The following is a 17,744-nucleotide window of genomic DNA, read 5'->3' as shown; positions in this document are numbered from 1 at the left end:
ATTTTATGTAAGGTCATAGTCATAAAGCCATTTAAGTTGCATTTGATTTGAAAATATTTCCATGTTTGTTCAAGCTTTCAGGTTTATTGTCATACATAACAATAAATTATGAATGAGCAATTATTTATTGTGACATTATCACAATGCCAGGCTGCAATTTTTAATCACATTATTAATTTATTTAATTTAAAATATATTCTCTCCACCTCAAATTAGTAGTGACTTGCCTTTGTACATCATACTTTTCCTTTAACAATAGAGCTTTGTAATTACTATTTCACACGCGAATACGTTGTTACACGCGAATTTTATTTAATTATAAGTTTTGTGCATTTTATCCACAATTGCGAGGTTCTGTGTGGAATCTACATTGTATTTACTGCTGTTTACTAACATTTTCTGTATTCATTTTTCTGCATGTAGTCCTGTGGAACTGATGTCATTTCTGCATGGTATCTACAATGTACTCTTGCTGCTTGCATATATCAACATGTATTATCTTATCCTGTATGTAATTCATGGACTTTGTCTTCTATATGCAGTTCTGCATGTAATCTACAATGTACTCACTGCTGTTCACTTATGTTTTTTTTTTCTGTATTCATTTCTTCTACTCGTAATTTTGTGGATTTGATGTCGCGCGAATACTTTGTTTTACTAAAGTATAGTATAATTTAATTTTATTTAATTATAATTTTATAAATTTTATCCATTAACTTAAAGTTCTGCATGGAATCTACAATGTACATACTGTTGTTTGTTTACATTTTCTGTATTTTATTTCCTTGGCAGTGCTCATAGCGGAGCCAAGGTATGCATTTATGCCTCCGTAAATAAATTGAATTGAATTGAATTAACAATAGAGTCGTGCCGGTCATCTATCTAACACTTTTCAAGAAAAAAATTTTGAATTGAAATAACGAGACTTCCGATCTGTATCGGAAGTTCGTATATATTTAATTGGGGCCTCCTCTCCCCAAGGTTTCCATATCTGGTCTTGTCTTTCCTCTATATAAGTCCGTTCTGGAGATTAATGGAAGACAGCTGGACAAACCGCAACAGTGGGAATTTATAGGTATTACAGTCCAATTACAAAAGAAACCAGTTATATAGAAATACATTCATTAAAATAAAAAACCTATAATATAATAATATATATGCTTTTTTCTGGACACAATAACGCAAATTAAGATTAGTTTATATTTACCCTTCAAGCCCACAGACATCTGATTAAGAACTACTGATATAGTGAATCATCTATTCTATTGTGGTACAGTACATTATATTATTTTTCATTCAGGTGAAACAAGACTTTTGGACTACTCTATAGAATAATCTGAATTTATGCTGCATCAAAAGAAATATGAAATTTTTACTGTTGAATAGAATAAATTTTATGCAATGAACATAGACGAATTAATTTTTTTATAATTAGTAAAATTATATTCTTATTTTTTATCAAAGTGTTTTTTAACATAGTGTAATTGCAGTTTTGAAATATTGAGTAAATAGTGTTAGTGTATAGAGTATTATTATGCAAATAAAAATAAAAATTTATCCAGTATCCAAATTCAAGCAACAATAAATGATGTTCTTTAGTAACCATTGTAAAATATGAATTTAATAATCTCAGTATTACAAATTTATTAGAAGCACATTTGTAAAAAATTAGAAAATTGTCATGCAAAGTAGGGGCAATTTCTATTTCCATCATTTGTTTTAGAAGCAATTTGTCTACATTCTAGTTTGGTTGTGCATTTTTATTACAAAATTTCAGTGTGTCTTACAATACATTACAATAAATTCATTTGTTTATTGACAGCCATGTGACCAAGGTAGTTAGGCATTAGTCTTCCTGGAATCAATTCTGGGTGAGCACTCCCAGAAATTTTTTAGGGTGATCTGTCCTGGATACATCAGGCCTTATGAGTTACTCACTCTCTGGTCATCTCATTGTGAGTCTGGGCCTCTTAGTGTCCACAGGACAAAGTGAAAAAAAGCAATCTTGTTAATTTTCATTATTGTTCTTGTTATGTTTTTGTACAATATTATTATAAAATAAAATGTACAGTACTGTATTATTACAAACTACAATGTGTTACATACTACTTTGTAAAGTTTTCATGTCTGTATTTATTTATTTTATTTCTTTATTTATCAATCAGTTCTGTAAAATATAATCAGACTAAGAATAGAGCCAATGTTTGTTAGTCTGTATAAGCAAAGGAAAATGGTTTCATATTCTTTATGAAGTACAACATAACATAAAATATAGATGCGTAGAACCTACATTAAAAAACTTTAAAATGTATTTAATCTATTTGAAATTTCCAACATTTTTGCTTGAAATCTGAGATGATGAAAAAACAAAATTGCCACTTGATATCTATGATGTTTGAATATTTGAAGTTTTTATTCTGTTCTTTTTTTATTGTTTACTGTCATGTGTAACTTTGTTGCTTGGCTGTGGTAGTGGAAGGATACACATTTGAGATCTATTCTTATTCTGGGAAATACTGTAGTAATTTATCAGAAAGCAGTATTTATTATTTACTTTTTGTAAATAGCTAAGACATATGAAAATGTATTGTTAAAATTTCCCAATAAAGCACAATTTTGAATGATGGGAGATTTCTTAAATAATATTTAAAGTTTGTAATTAAAAATATGAATAAAATAAAATTCAAAGACAAAAAATATATTTTTAAAAAATTATTTATTTTTAAAATATACCATTACAATATCTAATAAAAATGGCTTTTCTGTAGTTTAAATTGCAATATGTACATAACTTTGTTAAGATTTAATATATATAATTTTATTAAGATGAGATAATCTTTTAGATATTATTCTGGTGCCCATAGTTTAAATGTGCGGTCAAATGAACACGTTGCTATAAAATGTCCATTTGGAGCAATATCTGCACCCATTACTTTGCCATCATGTCCACTCAATGTTTGAATTGATGTCCAACCAGGGTGAGCCCAAATCTAAAATATAACATAATAAATTCAATTAAATTATTTAATTTTTTCCAAAAATGTTAAATAATTTCAACATATTTATTTTGTAATTTCTGATAAATATATATAATTTAGTTGTTTTTTAAATTTTTAATTTTATAATCCCTAATTTGCATTTCAAGTAACTGCAATCATAGGGTTTGGAAATTATACTCTAACACAAAGTCTGTTGCAAACGTTTTTAGAAGTCTTATAATAAGCTTAAAATAGACTTGTTCCTGGAAGCTTTGTTATTGACATATTTGAATTTTGTTCCTTGATACATACATGGAAACAAGATCTAAATATGACTCTGACAGCCAATAACATATCCAAAAATCTTTAGAGAAGATGCACAAAGGAAACAAAATTTTTTTACAACCTGAAGTACCCAACTTTACTAGGGAAAACCCTCAGAAGAGAGTATGACTACAACTTGCATACCCCTAAACCCACCCATTGACAGATAACTAATTTAAATGTTCTTCTCTACAAACTTATTCACTTAATATTTAACACTCACCAGCAATCATATTAAGAATTCTGTTTGTGTAAATTTTTGTCATCATTTATATAAAGAAGAGAGTAAACATTAAATTTGTTGCCAAGTTAAAATAAATGTATGATTCTGTCAAAATGAAGACGACATCAATGTAAAAGAAATTTATCTTTACAACACAAACTAGTCTAAATTATATATTCTAAATATAAAAATTAACTATACAGAACTTTACCATTTTTAATTAAATTTATTATTACAACAACAATTTGACTTAAAGGTTGTAATTATATAATATAAATAGACTGATAGAAGAAAATATTGATCTAGAACAAGACTAGAACCCATAATGCTTGAAGGCAAGGCACAAATACTATCAAATACAGTTGTTTAAATGCCTTTTGGCCAGTTATTAGCAATTTAATATGGATAGTTACAGCAATAATATAGTTAGTATAGTTAAATGATCCCAAATTATATATATAAAGAAGCAAAGATCAAATTAGAGGTCCAGATAATATGACATAAATGTATACACAAACTTGCAGGGGCTAAAGATACAATTATTTTTCAGATATTTCTAAATTAATTAAATTTTATATCAATTATTCCTATTTGTAAAACATGGCAACATTACCTACATTTATGCTAAATTACTTTAATAATTTAATTAAAAACACTATAATACAGTTAAACCAAATTATAATGTGTTTTTTTAACCTTTAGAACAAATATCTATGTTTATAACTGTTAGAAGTAGCTATAAAATAAATAATTCCTTAGTTCCAAACAAATGCTAATATTAAACAATTATTTTTAATATATTAATATATATTCAATGCAGATTAAATATGGAATCAATGATGATTAAGAGTTATTATCAATTTCATACTTAATCATTCAGAATCTGTTGACAACATTGTTGCTATATCTTATATTGATCAATTCTTCTTATGGTTGATGATATTGATATCACAGTGTGATACCATGATATCATTTATCAGTATCAACAACATTCTTAAGTAGACATGTAGATAAAATGATATTATTGCTAAGCACATATAACTAAAAGACAAATATACTATTAATATTTTAATAGTTATAGTTTGGTATATCATATAGATATAATTATATCTAATAGTTAATCATTTAAAATATTTATAATTTATCATTAACATGTTTGTATAGAATTTAGGTGTCTTTGATATGAAAACAACATACACTTTAAAATATTTAAAAATTATTTATTATATTATATTGTATATATATTGTTAAATATGTGAAAATCTAAATTTAAAATTTATTAGTGACAACAATGAATCCAGACTGCATCATCACAGAACATTACATAAAAGCTTTAAAGTAGAAAATAAAATTGATCAGTTTTACTGCATAATTAATTCTATTGCTAAATTTAATAAAATCATATAGACATTTCTTATACAGGTGCTCCTCTCCTAATGAACAGATTAGGATTCCAAGATTTTGTCATAAATTGAAACCTAACCTAGAAGATGCATTTGTACACAGAATAACCACTTATTGTTACTGTTTGATCGTTCAATGTACTTAATTAATATAATACATTATGCTTGTTTACCCACTCACTATTGCTTACTGCAGGTATTTCAAATGTAGTTTTTTCCATCTAACACACTTAGTTCCTACAATGTCCAGTTTAGTTTCCATAGTGAAAGAGCAATACTTCTTGCATTTATCTTCACTGCTAGATTTACTGTTATGCTTTGGATTCATTTTTGAAGCACTAATCAAAAAAGTTTATAAAACTTGCAAACAGCAGTGAAAACTACCATTACTCCAGCATCACAAACTTCAAAACCACCTCACGACTGACAATGACATAAAACAAAAAATGGCAATAAGCAAAAGAAATACGTCACATTAATTATTTATTACTGACCAATGAAGGACTTAATGCCACTCCGAGAGTGGCAAGTGTACTTCAGAATCTACACAAAATTTAAAATTTAAACATAAGATCACATTGTTTGTAAGTCCGAAAGTTCATTAATAGGAGAGCTCCTGTATTTAAAATAGAGCTGTGTCCCAGTATCTGAACTCTCTGTATCCAAATGCCCATTACAACAAATGACATTCTTCAGTGGCCTTTATAATATCTAAATCAAATAATCCAGTATTATAAATTTATTCAAAGTGAATTTATAAAACTTCAAAAATTGTACTGTTGAAAGTGGGAAGTAGGAGTTAATCCATTTCCAGAATTTGTTTTTGTTAGTTTCAATAGCATTGTGTTTGTGTTTTAATATGGCTGTGCCTTTTATTAGAAAATATCAATGCAATCTTATGAGTTTACGCTTAACAATTTATTAGAGTAGGTAAACTATCTTGCTTGTTTATTTTCAATATTCTACTTTTATACAATAATATTTTAATATAAAATATACAGCATCATTACATTATTGTTGTATACTGTATATTAAACAAAAATACAATTCCTAATAAGGGATTAATTAAAAATTATACTTTAATAAACCTCATTAGTTATTTAATAATAATTAGAGTCTGTTGTGTTAATATCATGTTAAAATCACAAATTGATAGATAAATAATTTTTGCAATGATTTAATGTTGTTTAGGGAAATTAACTTGAGTTATTTGGATGTACTGGAGATAAGTTATAATTTTTTCCCCACAAAAAATAATGAAAAATCTTCTAATATCCAAATGTTTTTTATCTTGTTTTAAAACTGTTTTCAGGAATACATTAGACTTGGATAACAAATATAGTTGTATTTAAATTCCAATGAATTAATATAATAATTTACAAAATTCAAAGTTATTGATTAAATTCATTTATAAATAATTTAAAATATCTTTTACCTTTAATGAATTGTCATATGAAGTACTAATAAGAAATTGTCCTGAATTTTCTGCAGGAAAAACAATAAAATTATCAGTAATTTATTGAATTTATTTATGTGTTTATTTATTTAAACACATTTATATAATAATATTAATTATATAACAAGAAAGAACTATAAAGTCATATTTACTTTCAAATAGCACTCGAGAAACGAGATTTACATGAGATGGTATTGTGTATTGATATTTTTGGTGGCGCATATCCCAAATTTTTATTGTATTATCTTCACTTCCTGTAGCTATTTGATATCTAAAATAAATATTTAAAATAATTAATAATTTAAAAATAAATTTTAAATAAAAATATTACATATATGCATAATATATATATAATTCGTCTTTCGTCGATTCGTCTTTTGTTTGAGCGCCATGCAACTCTTGATTACTCACTCTCCCTACACTATTGTTCAGCTTCAGAAATGTTCAGACATGTTGCGCGGAATTGACACATAGCTACAATTTATTTTGTGTTATTTATTTCTGTGTTTGTTATATCTACAGAGACTTGAGAGACTCTATGTGATGATTTCTTGTAACCGTGAACGAATCAAAACACGAGATAAGATTAATGAAAACATTTATTAGATTACATACATCCGACTTGGATTTTACACAAATTGCGAAATTATACCCTGACTTAGGCAGTTATCGCTCAGTCCCACCTATCGCATAAGTTTGGGGTATTACTGTATATTATAAAGCTGCATTGGCCTCACTGACTGACTGACATGAAAGGTTTGATTAGTCTTAAAGAAAAATGAAATGGAATATTTGAAAGGAAACATCAATAGGTATATTAGTAAAGAATTCTGAAATCTTGAAAAAGTTAAATACTTTATATGCAACAATGTGTCAAAGTTTGACCTTTAGTATCTACAGAATGCTGCAATGTCTGCATGATCAATTAATTTAAGTGCTACCTGCCATTTTTTAAAAAGTTAATGTGAGTAAATTAACTTTTGTCAGTATTTTCTTTCATCTTTCTATCGATTAATCTTTATTAAACTTTATTATTACATACAGTTATTTAAGGAATATCTATACATCTATATCTATTAAATAATATTTACATAAAACAATACTATGATATGCACATTGAAGGAGGAGAGTATTGCAAAAAGTCAGGGCAGCATTTATAGAAACATCAAATTCTTTTTGATCTGCTAAAATTTGTAGTTATTTACTCAAAAAGAAAGAGAACTGAAACAATAAGCATTAGTAAATCTATAGACAGCAAATCATTAAATTTAGAACTGAAAAAAATTTATATATTTTTTTAAATAACCCAATTCTAATCTGTTTTTTGTTTCCGTAATTAAGATACATATGGTCAAAACAAAAATTATAAAAACAAATGAAATACATAACTTAAATAGAAAAGCTAAGAAAATGCATAATAAATTATACATATATTTACCCATTTGGAGAAAAGCAAATAGAAAGAATTGATTTCAGATGTCCTTCCAAAAACATAATGCATCTTCCTGTTCTTAGATCCCATACACGACCAAATGCATCCATTCCTCTACAGAATAAAAAAGAAACTTTAATTATTAAAATATTTATAATATTGTAACAGTCATTACAAATCTTAAATTTCTAGACAACAGAATAACTTTTAAAATAAATAAAACTTGTGTAATATAAAATCAGAACAAAAATGTACTTAAAAATATAGAAGTAATTTCCATCCAAAGGCAAATACAAATAAATTTTGAAATCTTGTTTATATTAATATTTTAAAATAAACCGTAAATTATTCTTTTATTGAGTTTACTAGTGATACATTTTTAAAGATAGTGAGAACTATCTGTAAAAATACATTATTATAATCTGTAAATATAAAAAATTATTAAGCATGTAAAATTAAAACATATATAGTCTAAGTGTACTTTTGTGTTTTTACACAAAATTCAATAAACTACTTTTTCAAAATAAAAAAGTTTACATATCCTTTAGAATTTTAATTTTCTCAATAAGTATAGCATCTTCTGAATGTTTCTAAATGTATTTTCATTTCTTCCCAATAAATAATTACAAATTTATATATCTATCTTCTGGATTGCCATTATTTTAAAACATTTACTTTATTGCCATTTTCATTCTAAAACATCTTTTGTCAATGTAAAGAAATAAGTTTCTCAAAAAAACATTTAATCAATAGTTTAAAATAAAAAAAGGATTCCTTGAATTAATAGCAAGGTAATAAAGTTGATTCTGTATAGTCTAGAATACAAAGATAATAAATGGTGGTTCCTTTTTTGGGAGGACTTTGTCTTCAGATATTTATTTAAAGTTGATTCTGCTTAATAGCACAGCATCAGGACAGGAGGTTTTCAGGGCTACAAAATGGTGGGGCTTGTGTTATAGGATTTGATTCCATTCTTGAATGTTTTGTCCTATTATGTGGCACGTACTACTAACTGATAGGGCTAATAACTGGAATAGACCATATTTATTTTTGTTTTTGTTTAAGATAAATGAAGTTGTGCAATGAATAGAAGTAACCTATCAAATCATATCAAAAGCATCATAAGGATTTTTGCACCTAAAAAACATTTTACATGCTAATGAATGCACAAAATAAACAAAGATAAAGCAAATATACTTGTAGATACAGCACAAAACCATGGCAGCTTAATGCTGAGATGCTGCAGTATAGTTCCCAAAGAAAAAGCACAGAGATATCTCTCACTGCTTGGACTGCATAATACTTTTAAAATGATTTTCTGCAAAAAAATTCTAAAAGCTATTTTTATTTTTCACCTTTTTTGTTTTTGTATACTTTACAGATTCCTTTTGGTTGGCAAAAACAGGTATTAATATAGATCTTTTGTAAAAATGAAGTGGCATAAAGTGGGATTACCTATATTTCATTTGATGCAGTCTTAATTATTTTTATATAATATATATGAAATATTAAAAATTCTTTCTGTCGTATGTTTACTTTTGATATCAATCTTGTCAAAATTAATGTCAAATTTATTATTAAAATATATTATATTAAAATAATTTTCAAAATGGTAAAATATGAATAAATTTAAGTTAACAAAATCTTATAGAAGAAAATTTTTAAAAAGTATATATATACTTTACCCAGTAGCTATTAAAGATCCATCACATTGAAAAGAAAGATCATATACTGGTTTACTGTGGCCTTCTTGATGAAGAACTTCTTCCCTTGCTTCAAGATCCCAGAGCCTCCAAGAATTGTCAAACCTAGTAACAAAAATTTTAATATTTTGATTTTATTTTGAGATATATCATATAAAGTGTCTAATAAAGGAAAAATTATTTAAGTTTGTTTGTTTTATCATTCTATAAATGTGAAGACTTTGTAGAAATGTTTGTGTTCAAATTAACAATATCAATGAATTTTGTTTTTCTCTCCAAGTTTTAAGTAAATTTAGCTACCTTTCTTTTTATTTATATACTTTTCAAGAATCCATTCTATCATATTTTATTGAAAAATTCATGAGAACCCACAAATTTCTTTCAACTGACTATAAACATTTATTTTTAGCAACTGAATTGTTTTAGTGTATCATTTCTAACATAAAACCTAATGATGTATATATGTTTAAACTATTTACTTAAAAAAATATTATTTCCCAGCTACATTCAATGTTTTCTTTAAAATGCAATTATTGTCTCTCAAAATATATCAAGAAAACAATTTTAATATTGTTTTCTTGCTAAATGCTCTACTAAGAATTATTTTCTTAGTAGAGCATTTAGCAAGAAAACAATATTTGAGAGAAATATTTTAATCTTTGTGAATACTTTTGTAAAATATGATGGAATGAGTCTATACAAAGATACATAAATAAAATAATTATTATTTTATTAACAGAGGATTGAAAAAACAGACAAAATTCCTAATACTGCAATGGAAGCAATTATTCAATGTTTCACTGATTACCACGTGTACCAATGTTTAACAAAATCATGTGTAGTTTTCAAACTTATTTGATATTTTCTTAAGCTAACCCAAGCATTGCTGGGTATATTTGCTAGTTTTGAATAATTAAACTTATTTACTTATATTTAATTTAATTTATATTATTTATTTTATTTTTTCATTTTACATGTCATATTGCATTTGTTTAAAATTCAAAAACTAATTGTTCAGAATATTAATTTTGAATTTGTTCTAAAATTAGACTATTAGAAAATAATATATTCTATGTTACATATTCTAAACTGTTAACTTTAAGATATTAACTAAAAACGTTTTTTGTTAATATCTTAGTGATATAAAAATATAAAAAAAAGTTATATAGAAATGGTTTTTATTTACATAAATGCACTAAAAAGTAAAAAATAAATTTTCTTCAGCTTTTGAAGTATTCTTGGTATTAAGCAAACAAAAAAATAAAAGCTTAGGCCACTCATGGGAAGCCATAAAAATTGATGGAATGTGTAACTAAGAATATTTCTAAACATGAACACCCAACACTTTTAATTTTGGGTCACATAATACAAAGAATACTGTGAAAGCTGAATAAAATTTATTTTTTACTTTTTAGTGCATTTATGTGAATAAAAAGCATTTCTTTAAAACATTTTAAAATATATTTTTAATTTTTACCTTTTAGTTTTACATATGTAACGTTGATTTATCAAATTTTTGTTTTAGCATTTAATTGGGAAGTGGGTGAGGAACTGAGTTGCAAGATTTTATGCAGTACAACTAAAAAGGGAGCAAGGATTTGCCCTACATATAGCACCATCTGTTATCAGATTTTTACAAATGCCAAATTTTTTGCCAATTGCTAAAATAGTTTGCAAACTCTAAAAAACTGTACTGTCATTGAGAATACATATGCATGCAAAATTTCAATTAGATCAGAAACTGAGAAGTGAGTAAAATTGAATAATTTATCTGAAGAGACAAACAAAGTAATTTAATAAAAAGCACATAATAAACAATTGGCTTCTTGAAATTAGTAGAACTTATTTATTTCAATGATTGTGCCAAGTTTCATAACTCTGTTACATCTTTAGCCTCTCATTTTTAAAAGGGAGTTAAAACCTTATTGTAAAACTAAATTAAAATCAGACAAAAATGCACAATCACTATTAGGTGGTTTTTATAAATTAAATAAATTTGTAATCTGACATTTATTTAAATGAAAAGAATAATTTAATGAATTAATTCATTGATGATATATATGTAGGTAATTACATATGATTAATAATAATCTGAGTTTAAATGGTCACAATAACTCAATTCTCTTGGATAATCAGGCCTTTTTCTAATATTATTGTATCTGCTTCCAGAAATATAGATAATTTAAGATCTCAGTCAATAAATAATGACTGAAAAAGTCCTGTAGGTAACTGAAAGTAAAGTGGTTAAAATTATTAAAATATTCACCTTCCAACCATGATAATGAAATTTTTTCTAACTCAAATTACACTATAATGTCATAGTTCAGTTAAATAACAAAATGATGCTTTTTTTCAGTTTGTCACTTTTTGATAAGATAGAATGACTTGATTCAAAATGCTACTAAGAGTTAGATAGATACGGCTTAACATCAAGTTTTGTTAGAATTTTAATATATTATTAAAAATATTGTTAATATATCAATAAACAGTACTCAATATATTGAGCAGCTATTAAAAAAAAAAATCTATTGCATATGACAGGCAAGTAAATTTAGGAAGAAATATACTTCAGACAAACAATTTACAAAATCACAATATATTTAAAATAAATACACCAATTTAAAATAATTTCACTTACACACAAGTTGCTAAAAATCTACCAGATGGATGAAATCCTAATCGTGAAACACGATATGGTGCATGACCTTCAATATTAGCAATTGGATTCTTACTAGAAAACAAATTTAAAAATTTAAATAATTGGATTAAAAATAATTAAGATAATTGTAAAACAAAGATTTTTTTACAAATAAACTATTCTTATATAAATCACAAAAAACAAATGATTCAGTTTCTATAAATTAACACTAGACACTGAGTAATTTTCACTTACATTACATAAGATATAATGTTAAAGTTTTGTAAAATTAATTATATACACATATAAATATAATAGTTATATTAAAAATAATAAGCAATTTTTCACTAATACATTAAAAATTCTAATATAATATACAAAAACAATTAGAAATATTTAATACATTTAAGAAAATAAAAATTTATTATGTTTAAGAGAATGATAATGTTCTCTTGTTTTCTTCATTCAAATTCATCATTTCATGTGTTTAAGTGAATAATGATACTAAATTTGTTAATGTCAATGGCAATTTTACTATTTTAAATCAGTTAAACTTATCAATATGATAGGTTTAACTGGACACAGTCAGTTGTAAGTTTTTATCCAACAAAACAAAATTTCTATACTTCAGACTGATTTAATCAAATTTTGAGCTCATATTACTAAATGAAAATGATATAAATATATTGCTGAAATTTAGTTAATAACTTATTATTACATAGTAATTTATGGCATTAGTATAAGCAGTTTCAAGCATTAATATCATCATTCATGACATTCTGCACTAATAATTTATTTATAATTTAAAATGTGTTTTATTATATAATTATAAATATGCATTACTTTGTAATGCTGATAATATTTTTTCTATAAGATGTATATGCATGATGGATTCAAACTTCACAAAGATATCACATTTCAAAATTAAAAAGTTAATTAATTATGCATAATATCATTTTATATAAGTAATATAAATAGTTATTTGATGAGAGAAAGAACAACAGATTACTTTTCAGTCTCTAGGCTGATAAAATTACCAGATTTATAACTTAAAAGACAACGAGAGAATGACAACAATATGAGTGAAATGACACTTACAGCAGTTGATAAATGACAAAGGTAAGTAGAAAATAAAAAAACAAATCCAGATAAAACAAAGAATAATAATAATAATAATAATAAAGTCATAATGAAACACTGATAACAAACATACAGCAAGGTAAATAAAAGAAAAAATTGTGAAACTGAAGCCGTATACTAAACTATAGTGAATATATAACTTCATATAAAGTAGATAATGTGAATAATTTATTAAGCTATTGCAGAAAATAAAAAAATTTCTCATTTTAAGCTACTTGATATCACAAAACTAACAATGAACAATCCAGAATAATGAAAATTTATTGTATAATAAAATATTAAATGTTTCTTTCCTAAAAAGACTAATAGCACTAATATAAAAAATTATAAACACATTTATCTAATTGACCATTATTTGATTTTAAATGAAAGAACTGAAGAAATATGTGATGAGATAAAGTATGCTAATCTTGTTTTTGTGAAAACTATTAATTCAATTTAGTTCATATGTATTGAATTTGTTATACAGTCGACCCCCGTATAACATGGGTTCCTATAGTTCGATGAAAAAATTGCGACAGTATTCGTACAAACATGCTAAAAAAACTCATATAATTTGGTAAAACATTATCGCCGACTCATGTCGCAACAGGATTGGTCGAATCTAGACCAATAGCGGATATTGTACAAATCGTTGAGTTTAATCGAGCAGCAGACCTACTAAAAATCATTTATTATTTAACGTCCGTAAAAATTACATTTATATTAATGATGTCTCCAAAGTTCAGTGAATTTGTCACAAAAAAATAATTTATCAGGAAGCACGCGAGTGCCATTTGATGACAAGCTTAAGCAATGACGTGGTTGAATGGTGCACACTCGGTAAGTAATCCTACAATTTTTTGTTATAGCATAGTTTATATGGATTATTCCCAAAAAATTATACGTATTTTGGAAATGTTGAGTCGAATTAGTCTAGAATTGATTAATTTTATGGAAGAAACCTTTCAAACAGCCGTAGTCCATAAACTGCATACGTGCCAAGCTGTGATTGGCTGGACTCGTAAAAAATGGATTCATAAAAACCGGAACGTATCTACTGTGTTATAGGGGGGTCGACTGTATGTAAAATTAAACATTTAAAGAATACTTTTAAAAATCAAATTACCTTTGCAAGTCCCACAGTTTAACTGATCCATCTGTGGCACATGTTGCCATACAGCATTCAGAATCTGAGAGAGAAAGTGTAGCTTGAGGATGAAATACTATTGCTCCAACATTATAATTATGTCCTGAAATAGCATCAAACAGATTAATTTTATTCATAAAATGAAATTATTTATTAAATTTATTATATTATCTCATTACCTCTACAGCTAATTAACTTTATCTTCCTAAAATTTATGCTAATTTAACTTTTAAATGTTTTTTAAAATAAAAAGCTTTTAAAATAACAGTTAATTTTTATCTTAGAAGTTAATTAAATGTTTATTAGTTTTTAAACGATTAATAATGCAAAGTTGTTTATTTTAATAAATTAATAATTTAACATTAAATAAATTCAAATTTAATAGCTATGTTAAGTTTATTTTAATATATGCTAATTTTCAAATTATAATATGAATAAACATGAATACTGAGAAGATATTAATAAAGTAAAATTTAATATAAAAATTATACTAACATATAGAAAAATTTGATGATGATAGTTTTAAACTTTTGGCAATTTGAAATAAGAAAATCATCTTTCATTTTGGAGAAAATAGATACATGAGTTTAGTCAGTTAAACACAAAATTTGTGTTTAGAACTTGTTGGATTGTACATGTAAGTGAAATTTAACATGATCAAGAAAATTAATACTTCTTTGTTTACAAATTTGTATAATTTCCTTTTACAAATTTATATTTCTCTTAATACTTTATATAATTATATCTTTAAATCTTGTGGAAAACATTTTAGTATCAAATAAATTAAATAATGAAATTATTTGCCGACAATATATGCCACAAATGTTTTAAGGAAATGACAAAATTCTGCAATTAATAATTTATCAATTTAAATATATCTTTCAGTTTATAAAAGAATTTTTTTAATCTTAATTTTTTCTTTTGTTATCAGATCAGTTAATATTCAATATTAACTGATCTGATAACAACATTTATTTCAAGCAATTAAATAAGTAGATATATAAAAATTAATAACCGTAATATTTGCTAATTTAATCATGGTTACAAACTATTATTAATTATTTAACAGAGTTGACAAAGAAACTAACCATCAGTAAGACTAAAGATTTTAATTATTCAAAACTTTTTAATTTTTAATTAATATTCCCATATTTGGAATTTTTGAACAAAATTCAAAAAATAATAAACAAAAATCTGCTTGATTAAGGTCATCAAAAATTGTTAATATGAAATGTTTTCAACCTCAAGCATACATTAAAGTCAAATGGAGAATGGCCTGAATGAGACCAGAAATGTTTCATATTAAAACTATTTTTGGAAATCTTAATTAAGCAACTTTTCATTTATTGAACAGTATGGCACATATTTTTAAAATCTGAAAATAAGTTAGAAAATATTAGAAATTTCTAATGAAACAGAATTACAAAACATTTCCAATTAATAATTATAAAATTACATACTTAAAAAATAACTTAATTTTAAATTTGAACTAACATTATTATGAATTATGCAAAATACTAATAAATATTACAAAAAGTCTTAAATATCTTTTCAATAAATAAAGAAAAATTTTCTATAATTCAATCATACCTTCTAGAGTTCTTATAAGTTGACAATCAGGAACTGACCACAGTTTGCATAATCCACTCCTATTGAAAAGAATTAATTATTAATACAAAAAGTTTAAAAAAATTTTATTTCTACTTTGTATATTTTCCAGTTATTTATATGATTACACATTTATGTTTTTTTGAATATTGTATCATTCTTTAATTCATAATTTATTTGCTTTGAAAAAATTGAGCAATTTTTCATGTAGAGCACATATCTACATAGGTTCAGAGAAATTAAATATATTTTAATTATAAGAAAATTACATCTAGATTTCTTACTTTATAATCCCTGCCTTTAAGACTGGAATAAATTTTATGGGAAACTATGTAAAATGTCATATATATTTTATTATTCATCTATATATAATACTACATAATTTAAACTGTATTTTTGGAAGTGTAACCTCAATTTATAATACTGAACTTAGTTGATTCTTTGAAACTATTGTTAACTAAGTCAAGAATGGCAAACCTATGGCACACTTGCGAATAAAATGGCTGAGTGTGCCGTAGGTTTGCCAAAGCATGCAAAAAAATTTGCAACATATCATTCAATTTCATTTTTTTTATTGTATAGTATTAGAATAATATAAATAATAGAATTATATGATTACAGTATCCTATTAGTATAACTCTTCAATATGAAGTACTCCAAAATCAGTTCAATAAAGTTGTTTTGACCAAGTAAATATCATATATATGACATTAAAATTATGTGATTCAATTTCAGTTTTAATCTAAATATATAAAATTACTTGTCCTGACTGACTGAGTGATTGACTGATTGATTCATCATTGCCCAGAGCAAAACTGATGAACCTAAAGAGGTGAAATTTTGTACATCGTTAGGGTATGTCATGAAAACGCACACTAATAAGGGATTTTTTGAAATTCCCCCGTGGGGAGAGAGGGAGAGGATTAAGGCTTAACCTGAAGAATGGCTTCTATTGTACTATTTTACATGTTTTCAATTATGTTTAGTCTTCATTGAGTACTTAGGTGTATTAACTTGATAACAATTCAGACATTGTTATAAATATTTTTATATATTTCGATTTTTTAGCCAAATGTTCGAACCATTTTAAATTCGAATTTGTTATTGCATATTGGTTCAATTATAGAACAATTGTAAATGTTCCAGAAAATTGATAAAATTGAAAATAGTTTGTTTGATTCTAAGCAATTCTCATCATTCTCAGCAGTAGGTGTTATATAACAATTACCAGGTGTATAAGCTTAAATCCGCTGTTTGCTAATAGATGGCGTAAGCGAGCGTATTAAGTTACCATGACGACGCCATATTGTTTTTTTGATGATTTTGACGTCTGTCAACATTAATCAGTGCACATCATCAGATATTTCATACAACAACATATATTTTTTTTTTTTTGTAATCATGTCTACTTTTGTACCAGAAAAAGAGCATATGCGGCAAGCTTTGCTTTTCTGCTTTAATTTGAAGAAATTGGCTCCGAAGCACATCGAATGCTTGTGGAGGCTTATGGAGACAGAGCTTTATCGGAAACCACGTGCAGAGATTGGTTTCGTCAGTTCAAAGATAGAAATTTTTACCTGAGCGACAAGAAGCGTGAAAATCGGCCCAGGAAGGTTGAGGACCATCAACTGCAGGCTCTTTTGGATGAGGACGATACCCAATCGCAAAAAATGCTTGCCGAGCAATTGGGTGTTACTCAACCAGCCATTT

At 25.7% G+C, this 17,744-nt stretch overlaps 1 protein-coding gene across 1 annotated transcript in view; it reads right to left on the bottom strand.

Moving 5' to 3' along the window:
* Positions 1 to 2,741: 2,741 nt before the first annotated feature.
* Positions 2,742 to 17,744, bottom strand: part of LOC111615000 (U4/U6 small nuclear ribonucleoprotein Prp4-like) — a 39,475-nt gene continuing 24,472 nt past the window's right edge. Inside the window, exons 9-16 of the mRNA XM_023356375.1 lie at positions 16,017 to 16,075; positions 14,406 to 14,529; positions 12,158 to 12,250; positions 9,502 to 9,624; positions 7,823 to 7,930; positions 6,537 to 6,655; positions 6,364 to 6,413; positions 2,742 to 2,990 (exon numbers count right to left, since the gene is read on the bottom strand). Of these exons, the coding sequence (XP_023212143.1) occupies positions 2,847 to 2,990; positions 6,364 to 6,413; positions 6,537 to 6,655; positions 7,823 to 7,930; positions 9,502 to 9,624; positions 12,158 to 12,250; positions 14,406 to 14,529; positions 16,017 to 16,075 (820 nt within the window). The 3' untranslated portion in view covers positions 2,742 to 2,846. The remainder of the gene's footprint in view (positions 2,991 to 6,363; positions 6,414 to 6,536; positions 6,656 to 7,822; positions 7,931 to 9,501; positions 9,625 to 12,157; positions 12,251 to 14,405; positions 14,530 to 16,016; positions 16,076 to 17,744) is intronic.

This window comes from Centruroides sculpturatus, unplaced genomic scaffold, assembly GCF_000671375.1.
Source record: "Centruroides sculpturatus isolate CEXI.00-Female unplaced genomic scaffold, Cexi_2.0 scaffold81, whole genome shotgun sequence".
Taxonomy (NCBI): Eukaryota; Metazoa; Arthropoda; class Arachnida; order Scorpiones; family Buthidae; genus Centruroides; species Centruroides sculpturatus.
The sequence above is the reverse complement of the archived record's forward strand: the minus strand, read 5'-3'. Positions and strand labels throughout refer to the sequence as shown.